Source organism: Pleurodeles waltl, chromosome 6 (assembly GCF_031143425.1).
Source record: "Pleurodeles waltl isolate 20211129_DDA chromosome 6, aPleWal1.hap1.20221129, whole genome shotgun sequence".
In the NCBI taxonomy this organism is placed as follows: domain Eukaryota; kingdom Metazoa; phylum Chordata; class Amphibia; order Caudata; family Salamandridae; genus Pleurodeles; species Pleurodeles waltl.
This window is the reverse complement of record NC_090445.1, coordinates 819,955,135-819,977,231: the sequence shown is the minus strand read 5'-3', so window position 1 is coordinate 819,977,231 and position 22,097 is coordinate 819,955,135. Positions and strand designations below refer to the sequence as shown.

General features: G+C 46.8%; 1 protein-coding gene across 1 annotated transcript in view; it reads left to right on the top strand.

The window, feature by feature from the left end:
- LOC138301709 (STE20-like serine/threonine-protein kinase) overlaps window positions 1-22,097 on the top strand; it is a 221,009-nt gene that overhangs the window by 141,656 nt on the left and 57,256 nt on the right. Inside the window, exon 13 of the mRNA XM_069242224.1 lies at window positions 1,640-1,764. Coding sequence (XP_069098325.1) covers window positions 1,640-1,764 — 125 coding nt within the window. The remainder of the gene's footprint in view (window positions 1-1,639; window positions 1,765-22,097) is intronic.

The window sequence follows — 22,097 nt, the reverse complement described above, 5'->3', positions numbered from 1 at the left end:
TGGGGCATTTGCATACTCTGCAGCTATTACAAAGGAGATCCATGGACTCTGCTCTTGGGCCAGGGAGCAACAGGAAATAACCCACTGTCTTGGACAGGAACTACAGAAGAAATTGCACTCTAATAATTCCAGGATGCATTCATCTCCATCAAGTATTTCAGATCATTTTTCAGTGTTGTAAAGAAAACACACTGCTCATCAGCCTGGAAAATGGCAGGTCCCTGAGTCCTGTAATGGCTGCCAGCAACATTTTTCTCATGTTGCTGGCAGCCAGTTAAAGCCCTCACTTTCTGCTTGACCCTGACTCCCGCAGAAAAAAGGCTCCCTAGGCCAATCTGAGCACTATGTTTTTAAATTAGCACTTCCACAAGACTCTCTGGCTTCTTGCAGACCCATCTGTCCAGATGTACAGTAATTTATTAACCTACATTTCTCAAAAACTACTGAACAGTTGTACACCAAATCACAAATAGGATAACCTGTGGGTCAAGATCTAGCTTCCTGACAAATTTGGTGTAATTCTGTTAAGCAGTTTTTGCTGTAGCTCTGCCTAAAGAAGTCTATGGAAAAAGCATGTGGATTTTGCATTTTTGAACCACCCCCCCCCCCCCCCCTTTTTCGCAGCCCCCCACTTGATGGATCGCCCTGAAACTGTCCATGCACAAACTAGTCGAAAAGTATCACCTCCGAGATTTGTCAAACGGGGCTAGAGTCATTAGCAACACACACAAATTATTTTCCTACAGAGCAGCTGACCTAACCACAGCTACCCTACCCTCCCCCTTTTTATAATTTTTTTGTTGTCCAACCTCTGACAAGGGACTACGTCTCTGAGTCATGTAAGGGCTGGCTGAAACATTTTTCCTCATGTTACAGGAAGCAAAATGGCCCGTGAGTTTAAAAAAAAAAAAAAAAAAAAAAAAAGCCTCCCCAGCTTAGTTAAGGCATTGTGTCATAATGCCGGCTTTGAAAAGGCGATTTCCCTTACCAGCTAGACTGTGCCTTTCTTGTACATGGGCATTCTGCTCCTGTACAAAGGGAAACTTACAAGGAGGTGGAACTGTTCCAGCGGTGTCTGTGACAGTGTTCATTGACGAAAGGAAGTGGATTTGAACACCACCCAGAGGCACAATTTACAATGTTGATTTAATTGAAGGATGCTGAAACAAATATTTTTCTTATTTTTCACTACGGTGATGTACAAATCTATTAAAAGTTGAGGGTGCTTATTAAGAGTTTTTAACTTAACAGGTAGGAATGTGTGCATCTAGAAATTAATGATACTACAGAGAACATTATTTCCTTGTTTTGATGTTGCTTCAAATTACAAGTTTTGTTGCTTGAACTGAGAATAACTACGGAACTCAGAGTTTGTACAGGGATTTCTGCAGTTTCCCCCCATTTATTGTTCACTTCTTTTCCTGATGAAATATCCATGTATGAACCCAGGAGGTGTGGACACTTCAGCAACTCTTGTAACCCCAGACTCAGACTGAAATTACAGTTTCCCCCGAAGCAGGGTATCCTCCATCACATAAGGGATACCAAAATGTGTTGATCTATTCTCACAATAAGATTTATGTTACCAGCCACAAATAATTTACTTAATATCAAATGTGTATGCTTATTTTGCTTGTAGCCCGAGAAGCTGCAATTTGGGAGTTAGAAGAACGACATTTGCAGGAGAAACACCAGCTGCTCAAACAACAACTTAAAGATCAATACTTCATGCAAAGGCACCAGCTCCTTAAAAGACATGAAAAGGTATGTGAAATACGGTGCTACAGTCGTCTTCCTTTTTGCCAACCTTGTGTGTATGGCAGTATGCACTATTATTACCCTAACTGATTCAGAGCGATTCACTACTTCTGTAGAGTTTCATCTGAAGTGTCAACTTTGGTCAACTCAAGAAATGCAAATTTTTCTTTAGCCGCCTCCTTGTTTCCTTGAAACTAATTTTTTGTAGCTAAAATACAATAAAGTATGCTCCCCAACTCAAGGTCTTACTAACACATATGTTCATGTCTAAGTGTAAAAGAAATGTCAAATTATATTCACCTTGTAAACACACACCTCCTATTATGCTTGTCTAATTGTATGTAGTTGTTTTCATTGTGATTTAATTATTCATTCCCTTAACCCGTTATTCATTTTGTTAAGGCTTTCATTTTAAAATAATCGACAGCATCGTGTCAGCAGTAGATGCAGTGAAATTCACAACTTTATTTTGTGTAAGTCTTATTGGTATCCATTGTTCTTTCGATATCCCAATGGTTTGTAGGCACACTTCTTTTCTTTATTTAGTTTAAGCTGTACAGCATAAATAAGGTGCCCAAGGAGCTAGTTTGCACTGTGTCTGGTTGCTCTTGTAGTGGGCACAAAGGTACTTGTCCAAAATATTTTTGAATGTAAGAAAACCCCGAGCTGCATTGACTGTTATCCTCATTGTAATATAATTGAGGGACAAATTATTACACTGTTTATGGTGCATGAGAATTTGTCACACACTGTGAGATGCAGGCCTGTTGGAAAATAACCCACTGTCTAGGCCACAGAATTTAACAGACGTAATTTAGGCTTTCCAGATCCCCTATCTCAGGCTAGCTGAACAAGGCTATCTTTGAAGAAAATGTGTGCGGTGTAATAAGTAACACCCCTACGAAGCAAGAGTATCATTAAGAACTAAAGATCATAATGGTACACACCAGGGTTAGTTCAAAAGAGAGGTGTTTGCGAAACATAATATTTCAAAAACCGTAACAATGGGATTAAGTGATCAAACATCATAGAAAAAATTTAACTGATTAAAGGAATTGGAGATAACTGAAAATGGCTAAAAAGCGATAACTCTTTATTCAAGATTCTTTCTAGGGGATAACTATGCACTAAGATTTTTCTTTAAGGAAGAAACAGACAGTTTTGCATGAAATTGCAAAATGATTTTTCCTACTTGGCCTCTGTTCTAATATTGGAGAGGTAGGGCATGCTAGTTGATAACAGACCTAGAACAAAGAGCTGCTCCTCTTACAGAAGTGTCGGTGCAGGACAGGTTGGTGGCTATCTCAGTGAAAGTTTGAATCTGTTTGTCTCAAATATTATTATAGAGAGGATACTCGTTTGATTAGTATTGCTTGTGGAGGTGTAGGCTTCGTGCACACTCTTGCCTAAAATATTGAATTATCCATAAACATGTAAGGTCAATATAATGACATTCAGTGATCCCGGCTGTTAGAAATGGGGTCTCTAGTTGGCAGTCGGTTTGCACCCTCTCCTAAAAGGGACCCTCACTCTAGTTTCGATAAGGGAGATACCCAGCTCAACTGACCCCCGCTCATCCCCTTGGTAGCTTGGCACAGGCAGTCAGGCTTATCTCAGAAGCAATGTGTAAAGCATTTGCACATAACATTCTGTACTGTGAAAACACTACAAAAGGACACCACACCAGTTTTAGAAAAATAGCCAATAGTTATCTGTGTAAAACAAGACCGAAACCAGAAAAATCCAACATACATTAATAATTTTGAAAGCATTAACATAAACATCCATTTCCTTGAAGTCAATAGCTCCGTCTGGGGTTATCACAGTGTCGTGAACAACAAATCCAACATTTCAAGCCAGCTGTGGCGTCACTGGCCAGCTTCAGTGTTGGGAAGACCCGCAAACAGTACCTTGGAAATGTAGGGCGTTGTGATCACCGCAATGACATCTGGAGTGCGGCGTCGCTGGTGTCCGTTCTGGAAGTCACTGCAGGGGTCATCGGGCCCTTGAAGTCACACACATTGCAGATCGAACTCCGGGCTGATGACGAAGTCAGGACCGCTGGCGTGGATGACGTTGGGCCTGCGGTGCAAAACGGTGCGATGCAACGTGTGGTGCCCACAGGTCACGGTGAAGGTAGCGGTTCGGTGACTGCGTCGGTGAGACCAGGGCCGCGGTGTGACGTACGGTGTTTCCAGGTCACTATGCAGGCAGCGGCAGCGTTGTTGTTGCTGAAACGCTGTTGTGAGTAGGTCCAAGGCGGCAGTGCAGAGCGCGGCAGGCTCTGTGCGGTGCCCACGGGTGGCGGTGCAGACAGGGGTGTCTGTTGACACTGGAGTTGATGGTGTTGGTGGTCTGGAACTGTGGTGTTGGATGGGACGGTGCTTCGTGTAGCTCACAAGCGGTGTCCTCAGGCCACAGTGCAGGCAGCGGCGTTGGTGTCAACGTGGAGCAGCATCGTCAGTGATGCCAAGGCTGCGGTGTGAACAAGGCGTTGCACAGTCTGGGGCCCACAGGTCACGGTGCAAGCAGCGGCTCAGTGACCGCATCAGGTGGCGGCGTCAGTGAGACCAGGGGTGCGGTGCGAAATAGGGCACATCTCCTTATGATGTTGTCAGGTCACAGTGCCGTCAGGTGGCTGTGTTGACGGCATCACAGTGATTTGTTGTCTGTTGCAGCACAAAACACACAGTTCCCAGTACTGTAGGCAGATGAAGCTGAAGTGTTTGCTATCCCTGAGACTTCCAACAGGAGGCAAGCTCTACTCCAAACCCTTGGAAAAACCTCACAAGCAGGATTCACAGCACATTCTAGTCTTTGCCCTCTTTAAGGCAGAAGCAGCAACTGCAGACCAACCCAGCAAAGCACACACAGCAAAGAAGGCAGTACTCCTCCTCCAGCTCTCCTTGGCAAAGGTTCCTCTTGATCCAGAAGTGGTCTCAGAATCTGGGGTTTTGGGCCCACTACTTTTACCTAGTTCTGCCTTTGAAGTAGGCAAACTTCAAAGGAAAAACTCTGCTGTTGACAAGATCCTGCCTTGCCCAGGCCTGGCCCCAGGCACACACCACGGTGCTGGAGACTGCATTGTGTGAGGATAAGCACAGCCCTTTCAGGTGTAAGTTTTGGCTCCTCCCTCTCTACTCTAGCCCCGGTGACTCATCGGGATATGCAGGCTACACCCCAGCTCCCTTTGTGTCACTGTTTAGAGGGAATTCACAACAGCCCATCTGTCAGTCTGACCCAAGCGTGGAATATACAAGCAAGCCTCTGCCTCATGACTGAATGGTTTAAGCAAGAAAAGGTCCACTTTCTAAAAGTGGCATTTTCAAGCAGACAATTTAAAGACCAACTTTACAAGACAATATGTTTTTAAATTGTGAGTTCAGAGACCCCAAACTCCAAATCTCAGTCTACTTCCAAAGGGAAACTGCACTTAAAAGTTATTTAAAGTCAGCCCCCATGTTAACCTATGAGAGAGAGATAGGCCTTGCAACAGTGAAAACAAAGTTTGGCAGTATTTCACTGTTAGGACATGTTAAACACATCAGTACATGTCCCACCTTTAACATTCACTGCACCCTGCCCATGGGGCTACCTAGGGCCTATCTTAGGGGTGCCTTACATGTAGTAAAAGGAACGGTTTGGGCCTGGCAAATGTGTACACTTGCCAAGTCGAATTCGCAGTTTAAAACTGCACATACAGACACTGCAGTGGCAGGTCTGAGACATGTTCACAGAGCTACTCTATGTGGGTGGCACAATCTGTGCTGCAGGCCAATTATGAATAACCCAATCATCATACAATTTACATAGGGAGCACTTGCAGAGACAATAAGCCAGCAAAAACAAATCTGAAAAAATAGGAGGAAGAAGGCAAAACGTTTTGGATTACCCTGCAAAAAGGGCCATTTCCAAAACCCACATACTTGTAAAAAGTGTGGTGTTTCCGCACAGCGATATGAACTGACTTTGGGACGTAGGTCAATGAACACCTGTTTAGTTTTGAAATGCCAAACATTGTAAGTGAAGAAATTCCCAATCTGATAGTCAACTAGCCGCACATTCCTTATCTTAGAAATCTCCCCAGGTGCCATACTGGATTTGGAAAAAATCTTCAGCAGTACCTGTGCGCATCGGTATAGAGTGTTGTCCGACTCCGTATCAACGTCATCCTATGGATATGACATCGGCGGAGTCCATATAATCCCGCCTCTAATGCGCTGATGTCATTTTCTAATTTTCCTTGCAGCAACGCAGATCCGGAGAAGCAGTTACCTCTGGACATTTTTGGCCCTTCCCTTTTGGCGATTTTTGACGCTGGAACAGTGTTAATACCTCCTGGCTTTAAGCCTTCTGTGTCCTGTGCTCGACAAATGTCGGTCACGGACCCCCATACTGTTTGTATGTGGTGCTTAGGCACTGACACCGAAGATTGAGACACCTGACAACAGTTGAGGCCTAAGGCGTTATGGGAGCTGCTGAAGCTCCTGGTGGCGCGGGCGTCGCAGTCTTCACAGGACCCTCAGACATGTCAAAGTGCTTATTCTTCCACAGCTCATCCTGGTGACCGTTCTAGGAGTCGCTCACCTACGGATCCTTAGAAGTCTCCAGATCCTGCGACATCTCAAAGTAAGCTTCACCCGTGATCGAAGTCGCATCCTCCTCTGGCTTCAATGCCCCAGTGCGGCTCCACCGTTCCTCTGAGGAAGAGTCTGCCTTGGAGTCAACGCTGTCTCTCCCACTTTATCCAACGCTGGGGCAATTCTGGCCCAGATGTGGGACTATTACTTGTCCTTGCATGCCGTTTTTAGGCCTACCCCTCCTTTTGTAGCGCCTTCTGGCACTATGGAGGTGGCGAGAGCCCTGACGGGATCCTCTCTGGTGGCTTTGTCCTCGGTGCCCGTTGGACCCTTTGACTCCGATTCTGGAGTTAGATCGGTGCTGATGCACAGCCTCCTATTGCTTCATTTTTCCACACCTGTTAGTTTCCTTACAACTCCAATTCTGGCATCCGGTTCTAACTTGCCAACTTCAGCGGTGATGGCACCTGCAACTTCTTTAGGGGCTAGTTCTGCTCCAGCAGGCATGTTAAAGCAGTTGTCGGAAGAGTTACATTTGCAACTTCCTACTGTGCTATTGTCCATGGACCCTTTGCTTGATGTCTTATATCCTGACCAGTCTTCTGTGTAGCCGGTCTTTCATTATTTGTGAGGCTCTTTATGATGTCCTAATGGGAGTTTGGACCCAACCAGTTTGCGCTCCACCTGTGGAGCGCTCTACCTCACATAGACACAAGCCAGCCCCAGAGGATCTGCCTTGCCTCCGGAGGCATCCAACTACTGAAAGCTTTGTGGTGCAAACTGCTTTGGCTGCACACAGTTTTAAGTAGGTTCCTCCTGTCCTGCCTCAGCGAGAAGCCAGAAAGCTGGATGCTTCTGGTTGTCAGATTTTTGCTTCATCTAGTTCTGCCTTGGGTTCAGTCAATACTTTGTGTCCTTGCTCGCTTCATCCACGTTTTGGGGGACTCATTAGAGCACATTTTGTCTTCTCTGCCTGACGAGGCTAGAAATGCTGTAACACCTTTGTATGGGATTGTCAGCAGTCTGCCAAGCTTAGTATCAGATGTGGTATGGATACCACAGATTTTGTTGGAAGGATTATGTCTTCTTCGGTAGCTCTGCGAAGAAGGGCATGGTTGCGTTCCTCTTATTTCTGAGAAGCTGTGCAGGCATATTTACTTGGTATGTCTTTTGATGGGACCTCCTTTTTTAGCATGCATGCCGACTAGGGTTTACGCCGCTGTAGAGATGCACATGGTGGAACTGAGACTTAAGGCCGCTTCGTGGTACAGTCTTCCTCTGGCTTGGTTCCTTTGTTCAAGGGCAGTTGTATTTTTTACCCCTGTTGAGTTTTTTTTTTTTTTTCTTTTTTTTTTTTACCGCCTTTACAGTGGTGTGCTTCTTGTTTATAGTGTGACACCCGCTGTGGTGTTCGTTCTCCTCGCAGGTGTTATTCTTCTTATGTTCTAGCACTCAAGGTGGTGCTCCTGAATTGCAGGCGTCGTGTTTCTATTTACCACTATAGTGGACTGGTTTCCTCAGCCTCTTTTTCTCTGTCTTCTCCTTTTCGTGCTTTTCTGCTTGCTGTATTGTGCTCTTGCGCTTTCTGTGCTTTTTCTATCGTATTCCTCTCTTCATATGCTTTTTACTCTCCTGTTCCTATTTTTCTCGCATTCTTTGTCATTTCTCTTTCACTCTTTTTCCCAACTTTCACTCTTCCCTCTGTTGAAGTAAGCCTCAGCAAGGCCTACTAGTGCAAGGGGTTCACCTTTCTCTGCACAAAGTCTTCAGACCATGTAGGAAGAAGTTGGCACAGGAACTGAAATAAAAGACAAAGTTTATTAACCTCATGAGGTGGTACGACAGTTCAAACAGCACCCTTAGGTAATGTCTGAAGTAGCACACTGAACTGAGAGAGCATGGTCCTTTTATACCCACGCAGGGGCTAAAAGGAGGTGGTACAATTATAGAAGCAAGACTTCTATACATATAAGGTCATGTGGAAATGCACAGTCGACAGGTAGGAGGAGCTAACAATTTTCAAGGACTAACAGCTGCAGACCTTACTGAGCATGTGCGAAAGTGGGAGATGCTAAATATAACTTGTCACTAGGCAGATTTCAAGAGTAGTTAACAGAAAGGTAGGACAGAGCACATGGTGAGCATATGGCAGCATGTGGCAGAGAAAATGGCTGCCATGAATACAAAATGGATTCCGCGAAATGTTCACAATAGTTACAAATACAGATGTCTTCTGCTAATGCTTAATCTAATCGCTGCTAAACTACAACACGTCTCCCTGCAGCTGCTGCCCCCCACAGCCCCACCCCCTTTTTCGCACCGTTTTTCCCGCTCCTGCCTCCCAGCTGTCCTCTCTTCCCCCTCCCCCTCTCCCTACTTAATGGCGGCCGCTGTCGCGCCAAAGGCAAGCCCATCCGCGCCCATGACCAGGACCCCCTGGACCTCCCACCCGCCGCCTCTACATGCCAGCAGCACTCCACGCACTCAATCCAGGAGGCAACAACAACTGCAAGCCCTCATCAACGGCAACACCGACGGACCCTTCAGCTGCCTCCGCTGCTGCCAATCCTTCACCACCACCAAGACCTTTGACCCGGCACAACCCACCTGCAACAACACACCCACACCGAAAATCCTGAAATAAATCCTCCTCAACATCCGCTTCCTCCACCAACACGCTACGGAAATATGGGACCTCCTTGACCGCACCACCCCAGATGTCGCATTCCTCGGCGAAACCTGGAGACCAACACCACTTCTGGCCCAGACATTTCCATTCCACAAGGATACAAGATCACCCGGAAAGACCACCCCAGCCACCTGGGGGGGAGGAGGTGAAATCACCATCGTCCACAAGTCTAACTCCGAAGACCCCACAAGCCTGATATGCAGACTTCACGAGGCTGGCATCTGAGACAAGGCCCTCGACTGGATCTGATCTTTCCTCCTTAATGAGTAACACCTCCCCCACCAGACCCCACACTTACCACCTGCGGAGTTCCCAAGGGATCCTATCTCAGCCCAATGCTGTTTAACATCTACATTGCCCCTCTAGCCTCCGTCATCAGAAACTATGGGCTCAACATCGTCTCCTACGCTGATGACACCCAACTCATCCTCTCCCTATCCAACGAACCCAACACAGCCAGACACAACTTCCGCAAAGGCATGGGAGCAGTCGCCAACTGGATGAAAAGCAGCTGCCTACAACTCAACGCAGACAAAACTGAAGTACTCATCATGGGCCCTCAACTTGACGCATGGAACAACTCATGGTGGCCCCCAACCCTCGGAGGCCTGCCCGCAACCTCTGAATAATCCTGGACTCCAAACTCAGCGTGGACCGCCAAATCAACTCAGTCGCACCCATCTGCTTCTGCACCCTTCGCCTCCTGTGCTAGACATTCAAACTGATCTCCCTCGAACACAGAAAGACCATCACACACGCCCTCATTATCAGCAGACTGGACTACGGCAATGTGCTCTACACTGGAATCAACAAGAAACTCACCGCAAACTACAGAACATCCAGAACGCCACCGCCAGACTGGTCCTTGACCTAACTCAACACTGTCACATCTCCCAGCACCTGCGCACACTACACTGGCTCCCCATAGAGAAAAGAATCACCTTCAAGATCCTCACCGACGCACACAGAGCCCTCCACGACAGTGGACCAGGCTTCCTGAATAGGCAACTCAATTTCCACGTACCCCACAGGACCCTATTCTCAGCTCAGCTCTCTCTCGCCGAAGTACCCCGCATCAGAAAAACAAGAACAGGGGGACGCTTATTCTCCTACCTCGCCACCACAGCCTGGAACGCCCTACGCCCCACCTCAGACAGACTACACCTCTCATCAACTTCACAAAAGAGCTGAAGACATGGCTGTTCGAAGAACCACCACAGAGATAGACGCACCCCACCCCACACCCCAATGCCAACCACCCCCACCATCAGGGCCTTGAGACCCTCACGGGTGAGTAGTTGCGCTTAACAAACACTGATTGATTGAGGGGATCCCTATGAGTTGCAGCATGTATTATACCACCTGTAGGGCGCCCATGCAAAGTGTTCTGCCAGTGTAGCCAGCGTGAAAGGGTGTCAATGTAAGTCACCCCTGTGGCAGGCACTCCTAGACCAGGGGGCAGGGTGCAAGTACCTGCGTGTGAGGGCACCCCTGCAATAGCAGAGGTGCCCCCGAGAACTCCAGCTCCATTTTCCTGGACTTTGTGAGTGCATGGATGCCATTTTATGCATGTACTGGACATAGGTCACTACCTTTGTCCAGCTACATAATGGTAACTCTGAACCTAGGCATGTTTGGTATCAAACATGTCGGATTCATACCCTAATACTGTTGCAAGTATTGGAAGTATGATTCCATGCAGTCTGGGGTCTCCTTAGAGGACCCCCAGCATTGCTACCACCAGTCTTACAGGGTTGTCCGGGCAGCCCAAGCTGCTGCCAATTTCTGCCCTCCTGCGGCTCGATCAGCAATGCAGAACAAAGGATTTCCTTTGGGAGAGGGAGGTAACAACCTCTCCCTTTGGAAATAGGTGTGACTGGCTTGGGAGGGGTAGCCTCCCCAAGCCACTGGTATGGTTTGAAGGGCACATTTGGTGCCCTCTGTGCATAAACCAGTCCACACCAGTTCAGGGACCCCCCCCGTCCCTGATCTGGTGCAAAACTGGACAATGTCCATCACCATCCCAGGGGTGGTGCCCAGAGCTCCTCCGGAGAGTCCCTGGGTTCTGCCATCTTGAATCCAAGGTTGGAAAGGACCTCTGGGAGCATCTGAGTGGCCAGGCAGGTGACGTCAGAGCCACTCTCCTGATAGGTGCTTACCTGGCTAGGTGGCCTATCCCCCTTTCAGAGCTATGTAGGGTCTCTCTCTTGGGTGGGTCCTGAGATTTAGCTCGCAAGATTCCATCAGGATTCCGCTGCAACCCTCACTTCGACTTCTGGCCTCCGGAACTGCGACTGGACCCTCCAGTACCCGACAATCTGCCTCCAACAAGAAGAACTCTTCTTCAACATTGTTTCCAGGGCTACTGCCAGCAACTGCAACATTTCCACCTGCTGTGCATCCACTGAGGGTGGCGTGTCTTCAGTCTGCACTAGAAGAAAGAAGGAATCTCCCTTTGAGTGAAGGAGTCAATCATCTGCATCTGCAGGCACCTGCTGCAATGACGACCGTCTGCGTTGATCTCCCCTCATCTCAAGCTGCGTAGATCCTGCATCATAGGTGGTGGTCCGGAATAGTCCTCTCTGCCAGCTGTCCAACTTTGGTGGAGGTAAGCCCTTGCCTTCACTTGCAGGACAGTACTCCTGTGCACTGCATCTCTTGCAGCTGCCAAGACTTGTTTGCATCTCCTCCAAGCAATCCTCAGGCGACATGTAGCTCCTGTCCCCAGCACTCCTTTCTGCGATGCACAGCCCTCTGCGTGGTTCTCCTGTGGCGTGGATCCCTTTCTGTAGTGTTGCGTAGGTTCCTTCTGCGACTTGTGTCCCCGTTCTGTGGGACTCCTGTGGGTGCTGCCTCCGCTTCTGTGGGCTCTCTGTGTCACTGAGGGTCCCCTCTGATTCCCCCTCTGGGGTTGAGTTCTCCTGTGCCTTGCCGGCCCCAGGCAGCACCACTTTTTCACTAACTGTAAATTTTCCTTTGCCAAGGCTTGTTGGTGGAAGTCCTGCACCAACACCCATCTGCAATCTTCACTCAAGCGTGGGACATCTTCTGCATCCATCAGGAACTCTTCTCTGACTCCAGGACTGCAGTGCTGACCTTATCTTCCTCACAGTCGACCAACTCCTGCAAGTACAGCTGGGTGGGTAGTTGCTCCTACTCCTCCTGGACTCCATAGTAACTTTTGGACTTGGTCCCCACTCTCCACAGGTTTTCTCTCCAGTAATCCACCGCTGGTTTCTTGTAGTCTTGTCTGGATGTCTTCTTTTCTTCTTTTTCTTCCTTTTGGGTCATTTGGGGGAAATTCCAGTGATTTGCTCCTGCTTTCCTGGTCAATTTGGGGGGTTGGGGAGGTACTGTGTTACTTACCTCTGTTGTTTTCTAGTACTCCCAGCTCCCCTCTACACATTCCACTTACCTAGGTGGGGGACCTGTGTTTGTATTCCATTTTTTTGGTATATGGTTTGGGCTTCCCTCAGGGTCACTATTGCTTATTGGTATTTGCACTGTTTTCTAACCTTTTCTATGCTTATTGTATATAGTATTACTTACTTCCTATTGGAGGGTTGCCCTTCTAGTACTTTGTTGTATTGTGTGACCAAAACTAAAGTACCTTTATTTTTGTACAACTGAGTGTTTTCTTTCATATGGGTAAGTGATGTGTGACTACAGTGGATTTGCATGAGCTTTGCATGTCTCCTAGATAAGCCTTGGCTGCTGATCCACAGCTACCTCTAGAGAGCCTGATTTTTAGAGGAGGCCTTTTCATTCCTAAACTCTGACTCTGACATTGAGTCCGACATCGAGAGCCAGGAATTGCCGTCAGCGCAGACCATGAGTACAAGGGTCCCTGACCCACAACCAAAACTGTTGAAACCACATCTAAAGAGGTCACTGGTCCGCCACTGCCTTCCGGCCATGGTTGGATCCAAGAAACTGTTTCGGATGCCCTGCCTTTCCTTTCGGCACTGAAAAACTTTGGCATCGACCCCTGGGTCTATAAGCACCACCTCAGCATTGAGCTGGCCAGCTGAACACCCTGCTTCGGTGCCGACCACTTCAGTACCAACCATAAAACTACCCTCCGCTGTTTTGGTGCCAACGCCACCGCCCGACCAATAAATTTAGAGCTGGAAAAAGAAAAAAAAAAAAAACGTTTCCACTCCTGCGGATTCTGGACAGTTTTCTACCACCCCTTCACTGGAGGAACCAATTTTAAAAGCCATGGACGCCCATCAATGCCGGCTTCAGAGGGAACAGGTCATATTCTAGCATCACCTCCGTCCCTATAAAAAGAAAATTTACTTTTCATGAGGCCACCTCCACCTCCTTCTCCACCACCAAATTTCCCCCCACATGGGACACAGGATTTAGGAGACATGCTAGATGACCAGGATTCCAGGGACACATGATCCGGATCCTATTACACCTAATGATCCAGATCCATCACCACCTGAAGATTCTACCTCATACGGGCAAGTCATAGCTGGGGCAGTTGCATTTCATAATGTAACAATGCACACACATCCTATTGAGGATGACTTTCTGTTTGGCACCCATGTCACAACACTTGAAAAAGTCAGTTCCTGCCAATGCTCCCAGGCATGCTTAGGCATGTGGATGAGATCTTCAAGAAGCCAGTATGAGCACGCATTATCACTCCCCAAGTTGATAAAAAAATATAATGCTGCACTCACTGATCCTTTGTTTATAAAACTGCAAATATCTCCAAATTCCATTGTCATGTCAACTGCACGCAAAAGAGCCAATAGCCAATCTACAGAGGACACATTCCCCTCCAACCCCGATAAAGCAAAAAGTTAGATGCGGCAGGCAAAAGGGTTGCACAGGAGGCAGCCAGCCACTGGTGCATTGCGGGCTTTACTGGCACACTTTGGCAGGTTGCACTAGGATGCCATGGAATAGATCCTTCAGTATCTCCCTCAGGAGCATAAAAAAAGGGGTTCTGAAATTGTAGCAGAAAGGCAAACCATCACAATTACATCATGTGCTCATTAGATGCTGCTGATGCAGCTGCACGCAGCATTAATACCAGCGTCATTATTAGACGCCATGCTCGGCTTAGATGCTCCGGATTTAAACCGGACGTTCAGCAGTCAGTCTTACACATGCCCTTTGTTAAGGAGCACCTTTTCAGCACACAAGTCGACATAACTTTAGAAAAACTAAAAAAAATAGTGAAACCACTAAAGCAATGGGAGCCCTCCAAGCCGCAACACAATGTTGCAGTTTTCAACGTCCAGGCTTCACAAGAGGGTTTAGGTCATCCTTTACGGACCAGTCTGCCATACAAGCCAAGACTACCTCTCAGACCTACACAAGGGGATTTTATTGAGGTTCAGACAGAGGGAACAATACTAGAGGCAGAGGAAGGACATCCAATTCTATAGGCTCCATCTCAACTGCCAAACGATGACTGCCTCCACCTTCTACCGCTACACACCACTCCTGTAGAGGTAAGACTTCAACATTTTTACCTACAATGGGCACCACCGAGCAGTGGTTTATTTCCATTATCTAAAATAATTACTGTTTGGAGCTCATTTCCACTCCACCAAACATACCCCCTCACACTCAAAACACTTTCACAAGAACATCTCACGCTTTTTAAAGAGGAAGCACAGTATCTTATCCTCAATGGAGCCATAGAGCAAGTCCTGTTAAAAAATCAAGGTTCTGGAGTATACTTTCTTATACCCAACAAAGACGGTTCACTCAGGCCAATTCTAGATCTCAGACCACTAAACCAGTACATTTTATCAGAATATTTCCATATGGTCACTCTTCAAGATGTCGTTCCCCCTTTTCCAACAAGGTGATTTTATGACAGCGTTAGTTCTAAAAGACGCCTACTTTCACTTTACCATCCATCTAGCACACAGCAAATACCTCAGATTTGTGGTGGCAGGAAAACATTACCAGTTCAAGGTCTTACCCTTTGGGGTTACAACTTCTCCTAGAGTATTCACCAAGTGCCTTGCATTAGTTGCTGTACACCGCAGAAGACAACACATTCATGTCTTCCCTTACTTGGACGACTGGCTTATCAAAGCCAGCACCTTACAACAATGTCAACATCATACTCCACTCACAATCAATCTCTTATACACTCTGGGATTCACAATCGGTTATCTCAAATCCCATCTCTAACCGCTTCAAATGCAACCTTATCTAGGTATCGTTCTCAATACACAGTTAGGGCTAGCCTTCCCCAGCCCAGCCTGTTTTCAAACTTTTCACTCATTGATTTCTCAGTTAACAGAAAACCAGTCATACACAGTAAGGACATTCATACGCCTGCTAGGGATGATGGCAGTCTGTATTGCCATTGTACCCCATGCCAGACTTCACATGCATCCCCTTCAACACTGTCTGCCTCGTCCATGGTCTCAGGCACAGGGTCAACTGGAAGACTTAGTGTTGTTGGACAGTGTAGGAAGTTGGCTCTGTATGCACTATTTCAAAGTAAGGAATAGTATGCACAGAGTCCAAGGGTTCCCCTTAGAGATAAGATAGTGGCAAAAAGAGATAATACTAATGCTCTATTTTGTGGTAGTGTGGTCGAGCAGTAGGCTTATCCAAGGAGTAGTGTTAAGCATTTGTTGTACATACACACAGGCAATAAATGAGGAACACACACTCAGAGACAAATCCAGCCAATAGGTTTTGTTATAGAAAAATATATTTTCTTAGTTTATTTTAAGAACCACAGGTTCAAATTCTACATGTAATATCTCATTTGAAAGGTATTGCAGGTAAGTACTTTAGGAACTTTGAATAATTACAGTAGCATATATACTTTTCACATAAAACACAATAAGCTGTTTTAAAAGTGGACACAGTGCAATTTTCACAGTTCCTGGGGGAGGTAAGTATTGTTATTTTTAACAGGTAAGTAAATCACTTACAGGTCTCAGTTTTGGGTCCAAGGTAGCCCACCGTTGGAGGTTCAGAGCAACCCCAAAGTTACCACACCAGCAGCTCAGGGCCGGTCAGGTGCAGAGGTCAAAGAGGTGCCCAAAACACATAGGCTTCAATGGAGAGAAGGGGGTGCCCCGGTTCCAGTCTGCCAGCAGGTAAGTACCCGCGTCTTCGGAGGGCAGACCAGGGGGGTTTTGGAGGGCACCGGGGGGGACACAAGTCCACACAGAAAGTACACCCTCAGCAGCGCGGGGGCAGCCGGGTGCAGTGTGCAAACAAGCGTCTGGTTCTCTGTAGGTTTCAATGGGAGACCAAGGGGTCTCTTCAGCGGTGCAGGCAGGCAAGGGGGGGGCTCCTCGGCGTAGCCACCACCTGGGCAAGGGAGAGGGCCTCCTGGGGGTCACTCCTGCACAGAAGTTCCGTTCCTTCAGGTGCTGGGGGCTGCGGGTGCAGGGTCTTTTCCAGCCGTCGGGACTTTAGGTTCAGGCAGTCGCAGTCAGGGGGAGCCTCGGGATTCCCTCTGCAGGCGTCGCTGTGGGGGCTCAGGGGGGACAACTTTGGTTACTCACGGACTCGGAGTCGCCGGAGGGTCCTCCCTGAGGTGTTGGTTCTCCACCAGTCGAGTCGGGGTCGCCGGGTGCAGTGTTGCAAGTCTAACGCTTCTTGCGGGGAGTTGCAGGGCTCTTTAAATCTGCTCCTCTGTAACAAAGTTGCAGTTCTTTTGGAGCAGTGCCGCTGTCCTCGGGAGTCTCTTGTCTTTCTTGAAGCAGGGCAATCCTCTGAGGATTCAGGGGTCGCTGGTCCTTTGGAAAGCGTCGCTGGAGCAGGTTTCTTTGGAAGGCAGGAGACAGGCCGGTAAGACTGGGGCCAAAGCAGTTGGTGTCTTCTGTTCTTCTTCTGCAGGGGTTTTCCAGCTCAGTAGTCCTCTTCTTCTTGTAGTTTCAGGAATCTAAATCTTTAGGTTCAGGGAAGCCCTTAAATACTAAATTTAAGGGCGTGTTTAGGTCTGGGGGGTTAGTAGCCAATGGCTACTAGCCCTGAGGGTGGGTACACCCTCTTTGTGCCTCCTCCCAAGGGGAGGGGGTCACATCCCTAATCCTATTGAGGAATCCTCCATCTGCAAGATGGAGGATTTCTAAAAGTTGGAGTCACTTCAGCTCAGGACACCTTAGGGGCTGTCCTGACTGGCCAGTGACTCCTCCTTGTTATTCTCATTATTTCCCACGGCCTTGCTGCCAAAAGTGGGGCCGTGGCCGGAGGGGGCGGGCAACTCCTCTAGCTGGAGTGCCCTGTGGTGCTGGAACAAAGGGGGTGAGCCTTTGAGGCTCACCGCCAGGTGTTACAGCTCCTGCCTGGGGGAGGTGTTAGCATCTCCACCCAGTGCAGGCTTTGTTACTGGCCTCAGAGTGACAAAGGCACTCTCCCCATGGGGCCAGCAACATGTCTCGGTTGTGGCAGGCTGCTGGAACCAGTCAGTCTACACAGACAGTCGGTTAAGGTTTCAGGGGGCACCTCTAAGGTGCCCTCTGGGGTGTATTTTACAATAAAATGTACACTGGCATCAGTGTGCATTTATTGTGCTGAGAAGTTTGATACCAAACTTCCCAGTTTTCAGTGTAGCCATTATGGTGCTGTGGAGTTCGTGTAAAACAGACTCCCAGACCATATACTCTTATGGCTACCCTGCACTTACAATGTCTAAGGTTTTGCTTAGACACTGTAGGGGCACAGTGCTCATGCACTGGTGCCCTCACCTATGGTATAGTGCACCCTGCCTTAGGGCTGTAAGGCCTGCTAGAGGGGTGACTTATCTATACCTGCATAGGCAGTGAGAGGCTGGCATGGCACCCTGAGGGGAGTGCCATGTCGACTTACTCGTTTTGTTCTCACCAGCACACACCAGCTGGCAAGCAGTGTGTCTGTGCTGAGTGAGGGGTCTCCAGGGTGGCATAAGTCATGCTGCAGCCCTTAGAGACCTTCCTTGGCATCAGGGCCCTTGGTACCAGGGGTACCATTTACAAGGGACTTATCTGGATGCCAGGGTGTGCCAATTGTGGATACAAAAGTACAGGTTAGGGAAAGAACACTGGTGCTGGGGCCTGGTTAGCAGGCCTCAGCACACTTTCAATTCAAAACATAGCATCAGCAAAGGCAAAAAGTCAGGGGGTAACCATGCAAAGGAGGCATTTCCTTACAGACAGCCAAGCTCATCGGTCTCTTCAGTGGTGGAATACCACAAACCTCATCAAAAGGCGGCCCTTTCTCAACCCTGTGCCTCAGGTCATTGTTACTACAGACGCTTCACAGACCGGTTGGGAAGCTCATCTCCACAGCCTCAGTGCAAGGCCTATGGAATATTACTCAACAGTCCTTACACATCAATCACCTGCAATTTCATGCAGTCTTTATGTAATGAAGATGTTCCTTCCACACTTCCCACACAAAGTAGTGCTAGTACATACAGACACAACGACTGCCATGTGCTGTCTTCAAAAACAGGAGGGGACACGTTCATCTCAGCTGTCCCATCTTGCACAGACTATTTAAATGGGCAATTCATCACCACATTCGCATAGTGTCACTGTATCTCACAGAAATGGACCATCAATTGGCAGACCTACTCAGCAGGATGAATCGACAAGTCCACGAATGGGAACTCCACCCACAAGTCCTACAACAGTACTTTCTTAAGTGGGAAACACCTTAAATAGACCTATTCGCCACCGCTCAAAACACCAGAACTTAGCATCCAGCTACCATCACCCTAAATCCAAGGGCAATGCCCTATGTATGAGTTGGTCAGGGATATTTGCTTATGCTTTTCTGCCTCTTCCACTCATTCCTTTCCTAGTTTGGAAACCCAAACAATCTTCCCTCACCGTGATACGTGTAGCTCCAACGTGGGCTTGCCAGCCATGGTTCACAACACTTCTGTTTCTCTCACTAGTTCCACACCTGAAGCTCCCCATCAGGCCAGACCTTCTAACACAGAATCAAGGACAAATAAGACATCCAGAACCCAAGTCACTAAACCTAGCAATATGGCCCCTGCGGTCATAGAAGTTGGATATTTACAACTACCGCAAAAATGTATGGACATTCTTAAAGAAGCGCGTAGACCCACATCTAGACAATGTTATGCAGCAAAGTGGAAACGCTTTGTCTGCTACTGCCAGCCAAAAAACATGGACCCTCTCAATGCAACTGTACAGCAGATTGTTTGTTACTTACTGCATTCACAAAAAGCTAATTTACCTTACACTCACATTCGGCTTCATTTAGCAGCTATTGCTGCATATTCTCAAAATAGACAGGATACATCTTTATTTAAAGTTCCAGACATTAGGGCATTTATGGAAGGACTCTGGCACCATCCTGGAACCTTAATATTGTTCTTACAAGGCTCATGGATCCCCCTTGTGAGGCACTACATTCCTGTCCTTTACAATTCCTATCATGGAAGGTAGCTTTTCTAGTGGCTATCACTGCCCTTAGATGTGTCAGTGAGCTCCCTGCTTTAACCCTGGAAGAACCATTCTTTCAGATTCACAAAGAAGTAGTTCTTCGAACTAGTCTGAAATTCCTTCCAAAGATAGCTTCGCAGTTTCATATCAATCTATCAATTAAACTACCAGTTTTCTTCCCCCAGCCGGACTCTGTGGCAGAAGGGGCTCTACAAACACTTGATGTAAAAAGGGCTCTTGTGTATTATATAGACAGAACCACTTATTGTTGTATTTTCAATGCCCCACAAAGTAAACCCTGTATGAAAAGCTAGTATAGCTAGGTGGATAGCAAAGTGCATTCAAACTTGTTACGCTAAAGCAACACACCATTTACCACTAACAACTAGAGCACACTCTACTAGGAAGAAGGGTGCTTGAATGGCTTTCATAGGAAACATACCTATAGCAGATAATTGTTAAGCAGCTACATGGTCTACACCACACAACTTTTCAAAACAGTATCTTTCTGTCGGCTGGATTGTCATTGTCTTACCCTTTCTATGGTTGGCATCTACTCACATGGCATTTGTCTGCCTCGTGTGGATCTTTTTCATGTATCATGAGGTTTCTGTTGGTTTTTATCAGCAGGTGGTTCTATTATCCTCTTTTAACTTTTAGTCCACTAGCATTGATTTTCCTGCTTGGCTGGCTTTTCTTTCTTGAGGGGTGTACCCTCTCTTCCCCCTCTTTTCTTTTACTCCTGTGCTGTTGATGAGCAACTCTTTTTTCTTTCTAGGTTTCTCTATATAGTTAAAATTATATATGCTTCATGTCTATGTCTCTCTTTTTTATATCTGCCTTTGTGTTAACCTGGCCCTATGCATATCGATAAACAGCATACGTAAGGACACATCCATGTCTTTTCATCTATATCTGTGTGTATGGGTGTCTGGGCATGTATCTTCCAGACCTCCTCATTTAACCATTGTATGTCATGCATATGGCAAACCTTTTGTGTTCCTGTCGCCTGACTCTGTGTCAAAGTTTTGTTAAACTTCTCCTCAGGTTTCCCCCTTGGGTGTTCCTGGAGATGTACATTCTGTCTTCTGAGTTTCTCTCCCTTCCAGTGTTAAGCTTCCTGCTTCTTGCAGGTTTTGCTTATGCATCCTGGTGGAAGCAGCAAATATGCATCGCCTCCCTTTTTTTCATATCCTCTAGGGTTACCTCTTGATGGGTGTACGATTCCTATTATCTCAGTGACTGTTGGGGGGGATTTTGCAGCTCCTTTTTTGGGGCACTTCATGTTATTTTCTTGTTGTTGTTGTCTACCAGCAGATTAATTTTCATTGCCATACACTCTGCCCCCATGGCATTTCATATTTTCTTAAAATATTCTGTGGGTCATCCACTGCTCTTCTGGTGAGGTGAATGCTTCTTCTCACCTTTGCCTCTCTAACATCTGGTTTACTACTCCTTTAGTTAGACCGCTTGTTTATTGCAAGACTTGGGTAGGATGTGTTCGCAGACCCTTCTCCTGGGTTGAAATTGCTTTGGTATCTATATCTGCGGTAAGGAATATGTGGCTAGTGGTCTGTATTAGATGAACAAGTTACTTACCATCGGTAACGACTTATCTGGTAGAGACATAAACTAGCTGCAGATTCCTTACCGACCCACCCATCCTCCCCGCTCTGCAAACTGTTTTATCTTACTTCAGTCTTGCTATCTTGGCATTCTATTGCCATGCTTTTCAATTTAGAAGTTGTAAATCAAACTCTTTTGTTGATTCACTGTTCCATTGCCAGTTTCTATAGTGGCTCTGCATTGTTGCGCAGATTTTAGTCACAGAAGAAACTGACGTCAGCGCTTCAGAGGAGAGATTAAAATGATTCCGTCAACATCATATGATGGCGGTATGGAGTCGCACGATGCCCACTACCGACATGCGGAGATAATGCTGAACTTGATGTAGGTTTTTAAGTGAGGAGACCACTTCATTCTTGGAAGACTAAATGTATTATTTTTGCCATTGGTTGCTTTTACCAGATCTCATAATCAGTTGGAAAATGGGTGCATGCCATCATTGGGAAACCACTAAAAGCACTTTGGTTTTTGTTGACTCCTCCTTTAGTAAGCCATTGATCCTGTATGGTGATTGTTTTTTCATTTGCAGAGTATTTTGAAACTATATGAGCTTGAACGCTGCTAGATCCTGCCAGCTGGTCTGTACGTTTTTGTGAAAAAGTTCACCCACTTTGTATTGTGGTCCATAAGCTGCGAGTGCTTCTTCTTTGACAGCCTGGTTAATTGTAAAAATGGGGTGCTCAGGGCACATACTAAATGCAATCCAAATGTGGATTCTACTTTCATTTATAGCAAAAATCTGACAACCTTCCAGTGTTGGATAGATTTGTCTTTGACCTCTGATTGCTTGTACATTTCATACTGCGTGGTTTGTAGTTCTCATTTACAGTGATTATGACCTTAAAGAAACATAAACCATTGTTAGTAGGTTTTGGAAAATATCCCTGTGGCAAAGCTTTTTCCACATAATTGTTTTTAAAATAGATTGAGGATTTCATTTCCATATCTTTTAACAGGTGTGTGGATGATTATCACACTGAATTAGGGTTCATTCTGCTACAACAACAAATCAAGGTGCTTTTCTCAGGAACATTGGTTGGT